This window comes from Setaria viridis, chromosome 9, assembly GCF_005286985.2.
Source record: "Setaria viridis chromosome 9, Setaria_viridis_v4.0, whole genome shotgun sequence".
NCBI classification, from domain to species: Eukaryota; Viridiplantae; Streptophyta; class Magnoliopsida; order Poales; family Poaceae; genus Setaria; species Setaria viridis.
The window spans coordinates 8,151,542-8,165,362 of record NC_048271.2 but is presented as its reverse complement, the minus strand read 5'-3'; the positions used below and the strand labels follow the sequence as shown (position 1 = coordinate 8,165,362).

Sequence of the window (13,821 nt, the reverse complement as noted above, 5' to 3'; positions counted from 1 at the left end):
TCTTTCCCACACGAGTGGGGTGGGCGGCGGCGGCGGTGGGGGTAGTACTAGTAGCAGCAGTAGGAGGCGTCGTCGTCCGTCGTCGCGACGCGCATGGACGCGGTCCGTGGTAGGCGGCTGGTCGTTTCGTCCGGGGTGGGCCTTTTTTTTCTGGTTGGGTGGGGTGGGGCCCGCGCTTTCGCCGCTGCTGGTGGGGGTTGGGGGCGCGTTGGGGAAACCTGTGACGTGATGCTGCTTGTGGGTCGCAGGGGGTACGTGCGCCACTGTCGACCGGTACAGGTGAGGTTTAGATTTTGAGGTGGCATTGGCAGGCGGCGCAAGTGAATGGGCGCTGTCACGCTGCCAGGGCACGTAAAGGCCTGCTTGGCTCGACCGAGGTGGTTTGTTCTACTCGATGGAAGGGGAGAAAAGGATTATTTTGATCTAGTCGAGAGATGTTGAATTATTATAATTCATATCGTAATTATCTCTCGTAGTATAAATACATCGAATGATTTAAACAAGCCACCTCTCCGTTCTCAAAATGAGCGCATTTAGAAAAGCCGTGGACTTAAAAGATGTGCGTGTGATGAAATCGAAGGTTACGTAGTCCCCTTCGAATGGGGTCACGTAATTTTTCGTGTTGGCAACTGACTTGACAGAAAGTCCCGTATCACGTGCGACCTCAGGCATGGATCATCGAATCGCACGTGCACCATGATCGACGCGCCACGTGGCCCCACCATCCCATCATGCATGAACGCCCCAGTTGTTTAGAACTTGACGGCGCTTCTCAACCTCTAATATTCCAAATCAACCTAGGTGAAATGCAAATAAAACACTCGAACCAGTTGGGATTCAGAGATTCTCCTGCAGGTGCAAAAGTAAGTGGCCAACTATTTTGCTTCGAAAAGGAAGTGGCCAAACTTTAAATTTGATGAAACCGACGTGACAACAATTGAATGCCACGAATGGTACTGGTAGACGCACCATACCGCATCACATCACGGCGATTAAAGATTAGAACGTTCTTCCCTCGGTCCGAAGGCTTGTTCGCCTCGCCGGCCGGCCTTCTCCATGCTCCTCCGCCGGGTAGTGGTGGTCTCTTCCGTTGGCGTGGCGTACGTGGACGCGGTCCACGGCGCCGCCGCCGGCGGCCCGGTTGGTGAGCGCGGCGGACGCAGGGTGGCACACCGCCACGGCCGTCACCATTTCGTGCGGGGAATATTAAACAAACAATACTTTTCCTCTCGCCTCGATATTCTAGTACCCAGGGCTGGCATTTTCTTTGTTTCAACGAACATTTGCTTTTTTTCTGTTTTGTTGTCGAGAAATTTCTTCGTCTCAACTAACGGCTTAGTTTTTGTTTTTTTTAAATAAAAGGGCCTAGCGACCAAAACTCTGCAGCAGCCTATCTTGGACTGCTTTGTCCAGAAAAGTATTTCTGACCCAGTATGAACTATCCTGAGTTGGTACGGGTACGAATAATTGTAAGGAAACGATGCTAGCAGGCTAAGAGGGAGAGGGGTGAATTAGTCAATCTAAAATCTTATTCCATGACTTTCACTATCAATTCACAATACATAAACTAGATCATGCTATTAAGATGTGCAACTATGGTTGATCTAGTGTGAAATCCGTCCAAAACAAGTTTTGCAACTAGAGCCAATCCTAGCAAGGTATTACACTAAGAAAGTAAAAGCACACAAGTTACAAGTATGAAATACGGAAACGTAAGAGGTAAGGAAGAGGGGGAGAAAACTCTTGACACGATGATTTATCCTGTGGTATCGGTAGGCAAATGGCACCCCTGGTCCATGTTGGAACTCCACCAAAGATATACTCCTGATCACCAAGTCTCTTCCGATCAAGGTCTTGGACTCGCCACAAAAGCTTATGCCAAGCCAGATGATAAGTTTGCCACTAGGCAAGGCTCACAATTCCCTCTCTTCCGGTCACTTTGACATCGTATCCACTACGGATCTTCTCCATGAAGTAGGGGGTTATCGGGGATAGATCCCCAGTACCCGTAAGGAAGGAAGAAAACGGACTCCTCCGTAATCCTACTAGGACTCATACCATATAATCCTACTAGAACTCCTACCTTGTAATCGAGTAGTAATCCCGCCCCCTGGAGTATATAAAGGAGGGTAGGGGTACCTAGATCGGCAGCTCAAGCGAACAGAGTCGAAGACCTCAGAGAACCACAGCAAAGAATCAAATCCTCAACACCAAACAACACCCAAGTGCAGGGCGCAATATACAACACTCCAAACAGGACATAGAGTATTACACTACTCCGGCAGCCCGAACCTATATAAATCCGTGTCTTGTGTCCTCACTTTTACCTTCGAGTTCCAATTCCGGCGATCCCCACCAACCAATCTACTACTCCGGTATACCCCTCGGTAGGTTGCCGGGTATAAAACACCAGCACCATCGGAACATCCGATGGTACTGATTTTTTTTTGTGTTGAATACCACCACTTGCACACCGAAGATACCGTCATTTTCTCTATCATTTGAATGCTTGAATACCATAAAATAATCCTACATACCATGGCTTGGTCACTTGAATGACATAGTTTAGATACTTGAATACGATGATTTTGGACCTTACCATGGTTTGATTTGCATACTTGGGACTAAAAAAACTACAAGGTACATGCTAGAAAAAGCATTAGTCACAATAATTATGTTGTCACTCAATCACTAAAATCACAAATTATGGCATAATGGGACCATGTTCGCTACAATAATCAGTAAATTGAGTATATAACATGCATGCATCCTTGGAACTTGGAAGCTATTGTGATAGATAGGCGACACTGGAAAATGCTTGCACCTTGTTTCCTCTCAATTACGACGACGCTGTTATTAAAAGTACCTCTCTATTTCTGAAACAAAAGAACAACGCATGGGTGTCGCAATTTCTTTTTCAAAAATCAGATCGTACTGATACGTACTCCCTCCGTTCCAAATTATAAGTCATTCCAAGAATCTTGGAGAGTCAAAGCATCTCAAGTTTGATCAAAATTATAGAGAAAATTATAAAGATTTATAACATCAAATAGGTATACTATGAAAATAAAATTGATGAAGAATCTAATGATACTTAGTTGACATCATAAATATTATAATATTATTATATAAATTTAGTCAAACTTGAGATGCTTTAACTCTCCAAGATTCTTGGAATGACTTATAATTTAGATGGAGGGAGTACCTCTGAAACAAAAACATTAAAAAATATATAAGTTGCGACGAAAATCTGCTGCCATGAGAAAACCAGTAAATTTGCCTTTTGTTAGCTACGACTACGAGCGCGTGAAGAAATCAAACCGATGGGATGTACGGACCACAAGTCGACGTATAGGTGTGTGGCTGGGATTTCAACGTACGTACGTGCCCACGTGGATCACCGCACCCGTCCGAACGACTAATCCGTTATCGCTTCTAGAAGAGGTCAGCTGGTCGGTGGAGATGCAGTGCTCCTGCAGTATTGGATTGCTCGAGTCGTCCTTTGACTGTTGACTTCGTTCGATCGCCAAGTGAGATGTTCCCCCTGTGATTACCCGTGATACGGTGATAGCATGGGGTTAATAATAATCAACATGCATGTGCCTCAAAAAAGATGAGGGTCATGTTTAGTTACCTCCAAACTCTCAATTTTGGCACTATACAAAAAGAAGATTCCCCATCACATCAAACTTGCGGTACATGCATGGAGTACTAAATGTAGACGAAATCAAAAACTAATTGCACAGTTTTGTTGTACTTTGCGAGACGAATCTTTTGAGCCTAATTAGTCAATATTTGGACAATAATTCACAAATACAAACGAAACACTACAGTTGCACATTTATGACAAAATACCAATTTTACCATTCCTAAATTGGAAACTAAATGAGGCCCAGATCAGAGCTCCGACGAGCGCCTCCTCAAACCAAAAGGAACCTCGTCGGCGGCCGTTCAAAGTTGACTGATAGGATGATTGGTAAATTCAACTGGTTTACGTGATAAAATACTCTACCATGCTAGAAAGTCCCATTTCGCTAGCGACCCCATCGTGCATGGACCCCTCGGACTGCACGTGCACCTTCAGGCTTGTGCTTCCCCACCATGCCGGCCGGCCCCAGTGGCTTGCAGTACGCAGTACAGTGCTTCGTACCCTCGGGCCTCTGTGGACTCGCAGACGCAGAGCTGGGGCTCTTGGCTGCCTGCCTGCCTGCCTCCGTGGGCAGTATTTCCTTGGATAAATTCTCCCTAATTTCGCATACACGAATAATGCGACGTTTTTTTTAGATTAAGACAAATAATGCGACGTAGATGCCCTGCTGCTGCTGGACGGTGACCCGCATGGCAATGGCTGTATCCACGTTGTTGCGGAACGAACGCCTGAAATGAGACCGGATGCGGCGGCTAGGACAGAGCCATCACACTTTCCCGCTGATTTTTTTTCACTCCAATTCGTAAGCGAATCCTCAAACTGTTGACGCTCCTCCTTCCAGACGAAGCAACGCAATTGAACGCTAACGACGACGCAGTGATGCTGTCCTTTTCTCCGTAGAGTGATTTTCCTCCTCTTCTTCGGGTCTGCGTGTTCAACGAGGGAAATCACGGGGCTCTGCCGCATTCTCTGACGTTCGTTCAGTGGATGCTCGAAGAAAATGGCAAAGGAAGATATTCGCGCGACTCGCAGGCGGCGCACGGATCGATCGGAACGAAGAAGCTAAGGGAGGAATTCCGGGCGACCGGAGGGCGCGAAGGCATCTTAGAAAAAGAAGACCGACGCGCCAAAAAGGAAAATCACTTTTGCTGGCTACGTGAGATATAGCTACGGCGCGTCCCGTGGGTACCTATCGGCCGCACACTCATCCCTTCGGATTCCCTGGATGTGCGGCTGGGACTGATGGATTGGCATGTCAATGTCGATTTGAACTGCTCGTACTGTTCCTTCTAGAACCCTTAACTGCGTGGTAATAGCAGTAGTGCTGTTGCGCATTGGGTTTGATCGAGTCGAGTCATCCTTTGACTGTCGAGTTCGTCAACCCACGAGATGATGTCAACGTCCACGTGGGCTCACCGACAAGACGTACCTCGCCTCGTACTTGCAAGCTTCCTCAAACACAGCTCCAAAGTCGTCTAGCTGCTGGCCTTTACCGTTACAAGGTGTCCCCGGCGGCACCTCCTGGCAATCTGCCATGTGACGCGCGCGAACGGCGAACCAACCAACCACGCGATCAGATCAATAATCGCGGCTTCAAAACTGCCGCTGCAATGGATCGGGATCCGGATCCGTCACACAAAGGTGGGTGGAGATGGCAAGCTAGGAGTGGTGAAACGAAATGGGATCGGAATCCTCTCAATCCTGTGCGTGTTTTTTCTCCGCGTGATCGTCCGGGCTTTGTGGCGTGCACGCTGTAACTTGTTGGCGCACGCACGACCGATAACCGTTGAATTTGATCAATGTACTTACTATCTACTAGTAGTGGTATGGTTCAAAAAAAAAAAGAAAAAGAAAAACATTGGTTGATCTGAAAGAGACGCCGCGCGGCATGAATTGGGACCGGGCGAGCTTTTTGGTTCGCTCGTGTCTGTTTCGCCGCATTCATTCTCGCGCCTTCACTATGCGGCTATGCCAGCCATGAATGGACCTGAAACGGATGGCAGCCATGAAAGTGCAGAAACTATTGCCCTGAATAAAAAAAAACAAATATCAGCCATGAAACTAAGTTCAGAGAATTTTTGCCGAAATTTCGATACGGCAATGCCGCTGGAACTGTTGGTGCTCTTTCTTCTAGACGAAGGATTTGACGGTGTTTATTGCTTGCACATCAACGCTAGCTGGAATTTTCCAGAGTAGTGACGGTCTGTGGCTAATTTTGGTAAGTTTTTTCTTTCATGAGTTTCATCCGAGTAGTAGTTTGGTAGCAAGCAGGTGATTTAGAAATGGAATTTGAGAGCAACGTGAGAACAAGTTGATCCCATCATCACACCACACACCAATTAAATCGTTCCCTCAGCTTCAGGGCTGTTTCCACATCGGTGCCTTTCCGGTGTTCTGCGCCGGTCTCTGTTGTTCCAATCATCTCCGAGAGAGTCCAATCCAAGAATGTGATGACCTTCCTGATATACCGCGTGTCCAAGAAATTGATACCGGTCTCTGTGTGGCTAGTATGGACGCTAATGGCAAGCTTGGACGCAATGCAGAGAGAATTCCGAGGCCCGGCGATAGCGACGGCGCACCTGGACGCTTGTTTTTGTTTCGGTAGCGGTCTTGACTGGGGGCGTTTGGTTCCCTTTGCTTATTTTTAAAGCAAGTGTCACATCAATGTTTAGTACTAATTAGAAGTATTAAATGTAGGCTATTTACAAAACCCATTATATAAGTGGAGGCTAAACAGCGAGACGAAACTATTAAGCCTAATTAATCCATCATTAGCAAATGTTTACTGTAGCAACACATTGTCAAATCATGGACTAATTAGCCTTAATAGATTCGTCTCGCCGTTTAGCCTCCACTTATGTAATCGGTTTTGTAAATAGTCTACGTTTAATGCTCCTAATTAGTATCTAAACATTCGATGTGACGGGTGCTTAAAAATAAGTAAAAGAACCAATCCAGGCCCACCAGCTGCAGTCATGTTGGACCTTGCGATTTCCAAGGGTGATTGGGCGACTGAAGTATCATCAGGATACGTCATGTAATAGTTTGCGAATTCGTGTGGCTCTAAATTATTCAGGGGAAAGGAAAACACGTCGACGCCGAGAAAAGAACCGCAGTATACATCCTAAATTATGCAGGAGATGCAGCACTTATGCTGCAGGACAGAGACCCTGGCCTGCGCCTATCTTTTCTCCGTCGAGGAGCGATGACTATAGGATCCCGTTTAGAGGGCAGGACTAAACTAATACTAATTAGAAGTATTAAATGAAGTATTAAATATAGGTTAATTACAAATCAATTACATAAGCGAAGCTTAATTCACGAGATGAATCTATTAAGCCTAATTAGTCCATGATTTGACCGATGCTACATTAAATATGTGTTAATCATGTGAATTAATTAGGTTTAATAGATTCTTGTAGCGAATTAGCCACGCCTTATACAATTAGTTTAATAATTAGTTCACGTTTAGTCCTTCTAATTAGTATCCAAATATTCGATACGACCCGAATTAAAAATTAGTCTACGTATCCAAATACCACCTAAATTATTTAGCAGACGAGATGATATTTCCTTGGTGACGATCGGACCTGAAACGGTTGTCAGCCTCAGCCATGAAACTGAAACTGCACCTGAAAACCTCTTGCTCGACATACTCCACGATTGGCCGCGGCAGCCGCCTTCTTTTTCCCCGGCAGTAAAAGTAAAGTGAGCTTTTGTTGGCGAGTCCCTGTCAGCAAAACCGCAAAAAGGCTGCGCGCTCCCGTGCGGAACAGTTCTCTTTATCTTATCTCTGGACCGGTCGGGAGGCGTCATCATTTCCGCTTTGGCCACTGTTTCGTCGTTGCTTCGTAGCAGCGGCTTCCCCTTGCCTTGTTTAGTTACCAATTTGGGATAGGTAAAATTGGCATTTTGCCATAAATGCACACTGTAGCGTTTCGTTTCTATTTGTGAATTATTGTCCAAATATTGACTAATTAGGCTCAAAAGATTCGTCTCGCAAAGTACAACAAAACTTTGCAATTAGTTTTTGATTTCGTCTACATTTAGTACTCCATGCATGTACCGCAAGTTTGATGTGATGGAGAATCTTCTTTTTGCATAGTGTCAAAGTTGGGAGTTTGGAGGAAAGTAAACATGGCCTAAATTGGCAGGTAGGTGCGGTGCGGTGCGGCGTTTGGCGCCTGCCGTGCGGCCGCGCCCTTGATGGCCGGATCCCGATCCGGCCGGCCGGCCGCCAGCTCGATCCGTAGCTCGTGTTCCGGGTGGGCCGGTGGGGGGCCAGGCCAGCGCCTGCGCCCGCGCGCCGGCCACGCTTCCTTCGGGACCGGACGGAGCGGGCGGCTCACCTCACCGGCACTTGGCGCCGCATGGGCGTCCATCCTCCATTCCTCCACGTGTGGTCCAGGGCTCCAGCCTCCAGGCTGCGCGACTGCCAAGGGCCGGAGCTTGGAACACAGAGATGAGTCCCTCTGGCCTCCGGGTTTGGCTCGTTCCGGCGCGGGACAGCCGCGAGTACCGAAGCGTCTGTTGGCCGGCGCGGGGAAAATTTGTTGCATCGTTCGTCTCGTTTGGCTTTCTGGACTCGTGCACGGGGGGCATCCGCGCATGCAAGAACACGACGAGGGCCGGTACTCTTGTGGTGTGGAGCCTTCCGCTCGCCGCCTGTCGCTGTGCCTGCCCGGAATAGTGTCTGACAAGGACCGATCGGGCAAGCTGTCGGTCTCCCCCGGGTCGTAAATTCGCCACGGATTTGTGTTTGTCCTCGAGCACTTGGCTGGCAGCGGCGATGGGTGCAGGTGTTTGATTCACAACTGCAACTGTGCGGGTTTAGTGATCGGAAAAAATCATCAAATGTGTCCCGGCAAAATGAAGCAATTTCTTTTCAGGGTGGCAACATAAAAAAACAATTTTGATAAGGTATACTATGTTTACACTGGATTTGAGTTCCGGCAGTCGCGTAACTCGATATAAACTTGTGCACATGGATAGGATACCGTGCCATATGTGAATCGCCCGTTGTGGAAAAATAGAGAAATTCTTTTGGAACCGGAAAACAAATACAACGATTTTTGAGAGGAGATAAAGTATTTTTTTCAGTGGGAGGAAATAAAGCAGTTTGAGTGGAAACGTGACGTCTTCTGCTTTAAGCCCATGGGTACTAGACGCCCGTGGGCTCGCAAACATGGTAGGCACAACAAATCCATCCAGCGCAAAACACACACTCGCTTAACAGGGATTTTTTTTATTTTTTTATTTTTACTTTTACGATTTTGCAAAAATAAATATTCGATCTAAAATTTTTCAGAAATAGACCCCTGCCACCGGATCAAATCGCAGAAGGGTTATAACTAATTCATATGAACTCGGATGAAGATAAACTTTATATGAAAATTGTAGACCTCGACAACTAGTTTATCTTCATATGAAGTTTATCTCCATCCGAGTTCATATAAATTAGTTATGATTTTTTGAAATTGTAGATCTCCATATAAAGTTTATCTCCATCCAAGTTCTTATGATTTTTTAGCTGACGGTAGCGTTTAATCCGGTGGTAGAGGTCTGTTTCTGCAAATTTTTGAATCGGCTATTTATTTCTCAAAATTGTTAAAGAAAAATAAAAAAATAAAAAAATTCCTTAACAGGGCTCGCAAGCCAGGCAGTGAGTGAAACGCCGGCCCGAACGACAGGAACCCCCAAAACGCGAAAAGCCCAAACGGCCCAGTCGTAACTCGTAACCGCAACCCGACCCACCTTGAAGTCCTGAACCTGCGGCCGGCGCCGCAGCCGGAGTTGAACCCACCAAACCCTACTCGCCGCGGCGGCCGGCGGGGGGCAGGAGCCAGGACCCGGAGGATGGTGCCCTTCTCGATGTACCGCGGCAACCTCCACATCGGCGGGCGCGACAGCATCGCCGCCGCCCCGCGCCGGTGGGAGCCGCCCCGCCCGACCCTTACCGTGAAGCGGTTCCGCCGCCTCCTGCGCAACCGCTCCCTCGCCATCGCGCGCCTCGCCGCGGAGCAGCAGCGTCGCGGATCCCCGTCCTCCGCGGGCGCGGACGGCGGTCGTGGCGCGGCGGAGCACGATGGGGAGGCACGGGGTGAAGAGGAAGCGGATCGGCTGGAGGAACTAGTGGGACAGCAGCCGCAGCAGCAACATCAGGATGGGGAGGGGGAACAGCAGCAGCAGGCGGAAGAGGGGGCTGGGGAGGAAGAGCAGCAGCAGCAGCAGCAGGCACTGGCGGAAGAGGTGGAGCAGGAGGAGGGGGCTGTGGAGGATGCTGACATGAACGATGCCGGGGAGATAGTCGTTGTAGGTGATGGCAATGGTGATGCTGAAGAAGGGCAAGGTGAAAGTGAGGGCGTTGACGCTAACCAGGAGGAGGTGAGGGTTGTCCGAATTCTCGATTCTCATAATCCCTGTGCTGCAATTGTCTTGATTGTGCTAACTGCTAGCAACAATCATAATTTAGGCAACCCGTTACATTCCAAGATTGCAGAGTACCTTGCTGGCAAAGAGAGTGTGAGGTCCCAGATGAGGCAGTTTGGGAATATGAGTTCAGAGCATATATATTCTTAATAATCTTCACACCGACCAACACTGGACAGCCAACTTTCATCTTGCAGTGAAGATGAAACTTCTGAGATTACTCAACATTAATCATCTCGCATAAAACAAAAGTTAGAAACTTAGAATACATGGTGTTCTGGATTGCCACTTAACACAAATGTTCTCATAGAAGAATGTGTTTTGCTTGATTACTTTGTTCTGGTACGTTGTAAAGGCTTATGCAGCATGTACACGTGTATTGGTATCGGGCGGATATGGCATTTTCTGAAAAAAACCTATACACGGATACATTTTAGTATTTTTTAATAAATAAATAATAAGGCATATAAAATTTCTTAAAGCATTTGCCTAGCAGGAAATTTCCTTGCATTCTTGTAATCGTGTTCTTGCCATCCAATCTTGCCCCCAAAAAAATCAATCAAGGGTTAATTTGACTACTGGACATGGGAGAAGGGGCAGGAAGGGATTAAAGGGGAGAGGAAACAGGGAAGAACTGCCACCAGGTAGTGGAGATCGTTGCACGCATGTGGGTGTTGATAAACGTGCACCGTGCAGCTTGTGGTCAGCATGCACCGCTGGCAGCTGCTGCCTGCTCGAGCTTATCGTCGGCAGCTGCTTGAGCTCGCATTTGGGATGGTGAAGAAGTCAAGCAACTCGGAGACAGGGGGATAGGATTGTAAACAGGAAAAGAGAATAAGGGAGAGGACTCACCAGTTGCTGCTGACTTGCCTCTGATTTGCCGCTGGCAGATGGAGGAGGTCATCAGTTCAAGCAGGAGGGATGTGCCGGTGGCATACATTGCGACCGGTGGCGGGTGTGCGGGTTAGGTCACAGACTCACAGGGAGCCGGGGGTGGGGTGGGGTGGGGGGGGGGGGGTGATAAGGGGGTTGTTGTGGACTGGGCCGTATCCAGATGAAGTCTGACGAGCCTTGGTATTGGCCCAAGTATCTGATTTTTCTTTTATTTTTTTAATCGGATGCTCCTCCGATATGTATCCTTGGCGTATCTGTATTGGGGGAACATATGTAAAGGTATGACTATAACCGAGTAGCCTTACACATTGCTTGCATATGAACGGGTGTCTACACATGCGACCTCCGTTGCTTTGTGTTTGTTATGTTGCGACCACTGTGACTTACTCTGTTACTGAGACCAGCATGGTTTTACATCTATTGCAGGTGAGTTATCCTGATCAAATCGATGAAAAGAAGAGAGAGTTGAATGAAAAGCTGGACATCCTAAATAAGAAAAAGCATGATCTTGTGCAGATGCTGAAGCAGGTATTATTTGCGTTATCCATGTTTTTTCTTGTCAATGTCTGTGGTTATAGTATTGCATGTTCGCCGGTTGAATATGTATCCAGTGACCTTCAGATTGTACACAAGTTTATGATTTCTGATAACCAATTTTGTAAGATGTAGATCTGGATTATATTTCCCCATTGAACAATTTTCCAATCCAGGAAAACAGTTAAGTGGATATACCCACCTGAATATGGTGTCGATGAATAATAACAATCCAAGCTCATATTTCAGTTGACACAGGTTGAAGTATTAAGCTCAGTTCGTGTTGCTCGAGACATTGTTGTTGCTGTGTTGTTCCGAAGCTTTGCTTTTAATGATGGGAAAACTGGAAACTAATGGGAGTTGCATGCCTACTCATTGAAAAATACGAAACTCATTCTCGTTCATCATTATTTATCGAATATGTTTTTAATAGTTTAACACTTTTGTCAATTCCTAAACATTCTGTTGCACATGCCATATTGGCAGTGCGTCCAGATGCTTCACATTGGACAGTTGCAATTAACTTCACAAAAGGTCATTGAATTGGATTAGTCTGTGGATAAGAAGGTTCTCGGGATCTTTAGATGTCATTTTCTATAGTCTTGATATCTATCTCCTATCTCTAGATAAATGCTATACTTGTCGCTTAGTCCATTAGTTTGAATGAATGAAATAATATATGGATACACAATAGTGCCATAGTGGTGGTTAGCTGCTCTTTTCTGACTGAACTTGGTGGTCAGTATGGAATGTCATTGTTTTATCTGTTTGAACAGGTTTTAAATGCTGAAGAGGAAATCCGAAGGCGTAGCATGCATGCCTCGTTGCGCGTTGCTATGCCTCAGCCATCAGAAAACGCAACGGATGGAAGTTCTATTTCCAGGCTGGGCCCCAGAATGACTGTTGATGTCAATTTCGGTGATGTTGCTGGCGATTCAGATGCTGGTTCCAACCAGGGCACTCCTGGGCGACCCTTGCATCACTTCCACAGCATCTCTCCTTCAACAGCCTCATTTGTTAGGTCGCCTTTTGGCTCTCTACAGGTAAGCTGTTCGAATGGTCATTAAATAGTCTTGTTGCAAATCCATATCTACTTTTGTCCATGTCACGTGCTTTTGGCACTAAGTGCGTAGAATGTAGATTGTAGCAAACTGCAAGAGTGAGACTTCAAAATCAGAAGATAACTTAACAGTAAATAAAGATCATTCTGTAAATGCTGCTCGACATGCTTATCTACCATTTCCGACTTCTAAGTTCAGAATATAATGAATTAATGATTGCTTTGATGCCACCCGCTATTACTTTTTGGAATAAGCCTATCTTGGCACCTCAACTCTTCTATTTGTCTAAGTTTGAGTCTCAACTCCAACGCCATCTAAATCTAGCACCTCAACCATTAATACCATTTGATTTTGAGCCCTGAAGCCATTTTCAGTGGTTCAGGTGACATGGCAGCAGGTTTTTCCAAGTTTTTTTTTGCTATATAGGCCAGAGAAGAGAGAGTGATACTCCATCCCAGGCCACTTCATAGCATAGCTGCATAGGTGTAAAAAAAAAGCCAACTTGGAGGAAAAACCACCGCCATTTCACTTGAAAACCACCAAGAACTGGTTTGGGGATCAAAATTGAATGGTACTGGTAGAGGTACCATATTTGGACAGTATTGGAGTACGACAAAATTAGACAAACAAAATTTTCTCTTCAGCTAAAGAACCACATCTGATGTTACAGGGCCACACTCCAAGGAGTCCGGCAACATTCTCTATGGCAAGTCCATCACGCTTTGCAGCAAGCGGGCACCAAGGACAACATCCTGGCCTGCACTCAGCATCATTGCCAGGTGGGAACTATGTAGCCTCATCGCCTTCCCCCGCTGCATCAGGTGGTTCTTCATCAGTGTTCAGGGACCCTCGTCCCCCCAGCTCTACTTAGCTTCCATGCTTTGTGCATAGTTGTACAACTTGTACCGCCCTTGTATGGGTCGTTATTTATTGACAGCTCGTCAGAATCTCTTAGCGACCCTTGGAATAAGGTAATGTTGCGCTGTGGACTGTTATTAACATGTAATATCTCTTAGTTATGTAAACATTAGGATGTCATCAGGTCGCCAATCTTCCGGACAGTGCTAGGTAACTGTAATACTCCTACAATATTTAAGTGTTAGTACCATCTCTTAGGTATTCCCTGGTGTATCATGAACTGCTGATTGTCTAATTGGGTTGCGTTGCATGTAACCAAGGCTTGTGCTGAAATTGCGACCTTTTCTTTTTGCAATCTTTATTTAATAGCTGAAACTCGATAGCCAAATGAAGGTA

The 13,821-nt window shown here is 46.5% G+C and overlaps 1 protein-coding gene across 1 annotated transcript; it reads left to right on the top strand.

The window, feature by feature from the left end:
• The first annotated feature begins 9,431 nt into the window (after positions 1 to 9,431).
• Positions 9,432 to 13,686, top strand: LOC117838916 (uncharacterized). Its single transcript, XM_034719114.2, has 4 exons — positions 9,432 to 10,033; positions 11,399 to 11,500; positions 12,283 to 12,549; positions 13,238 to 13,686. Exons 1-4 carry the CDS (start codon positions 9,506 to 9,508, stop codon positions 13,436 to 13,438), a joined length of 1,098 nt encoding a protein of 365 aa, XP_034575005.1. The 5' UTR covers positions 9,432 to 9,505; the 3' UTR covers positions 13,439 to 13,686.
• Positions 13,687 to 13,821: the final 135 nt, after the last annotated feature.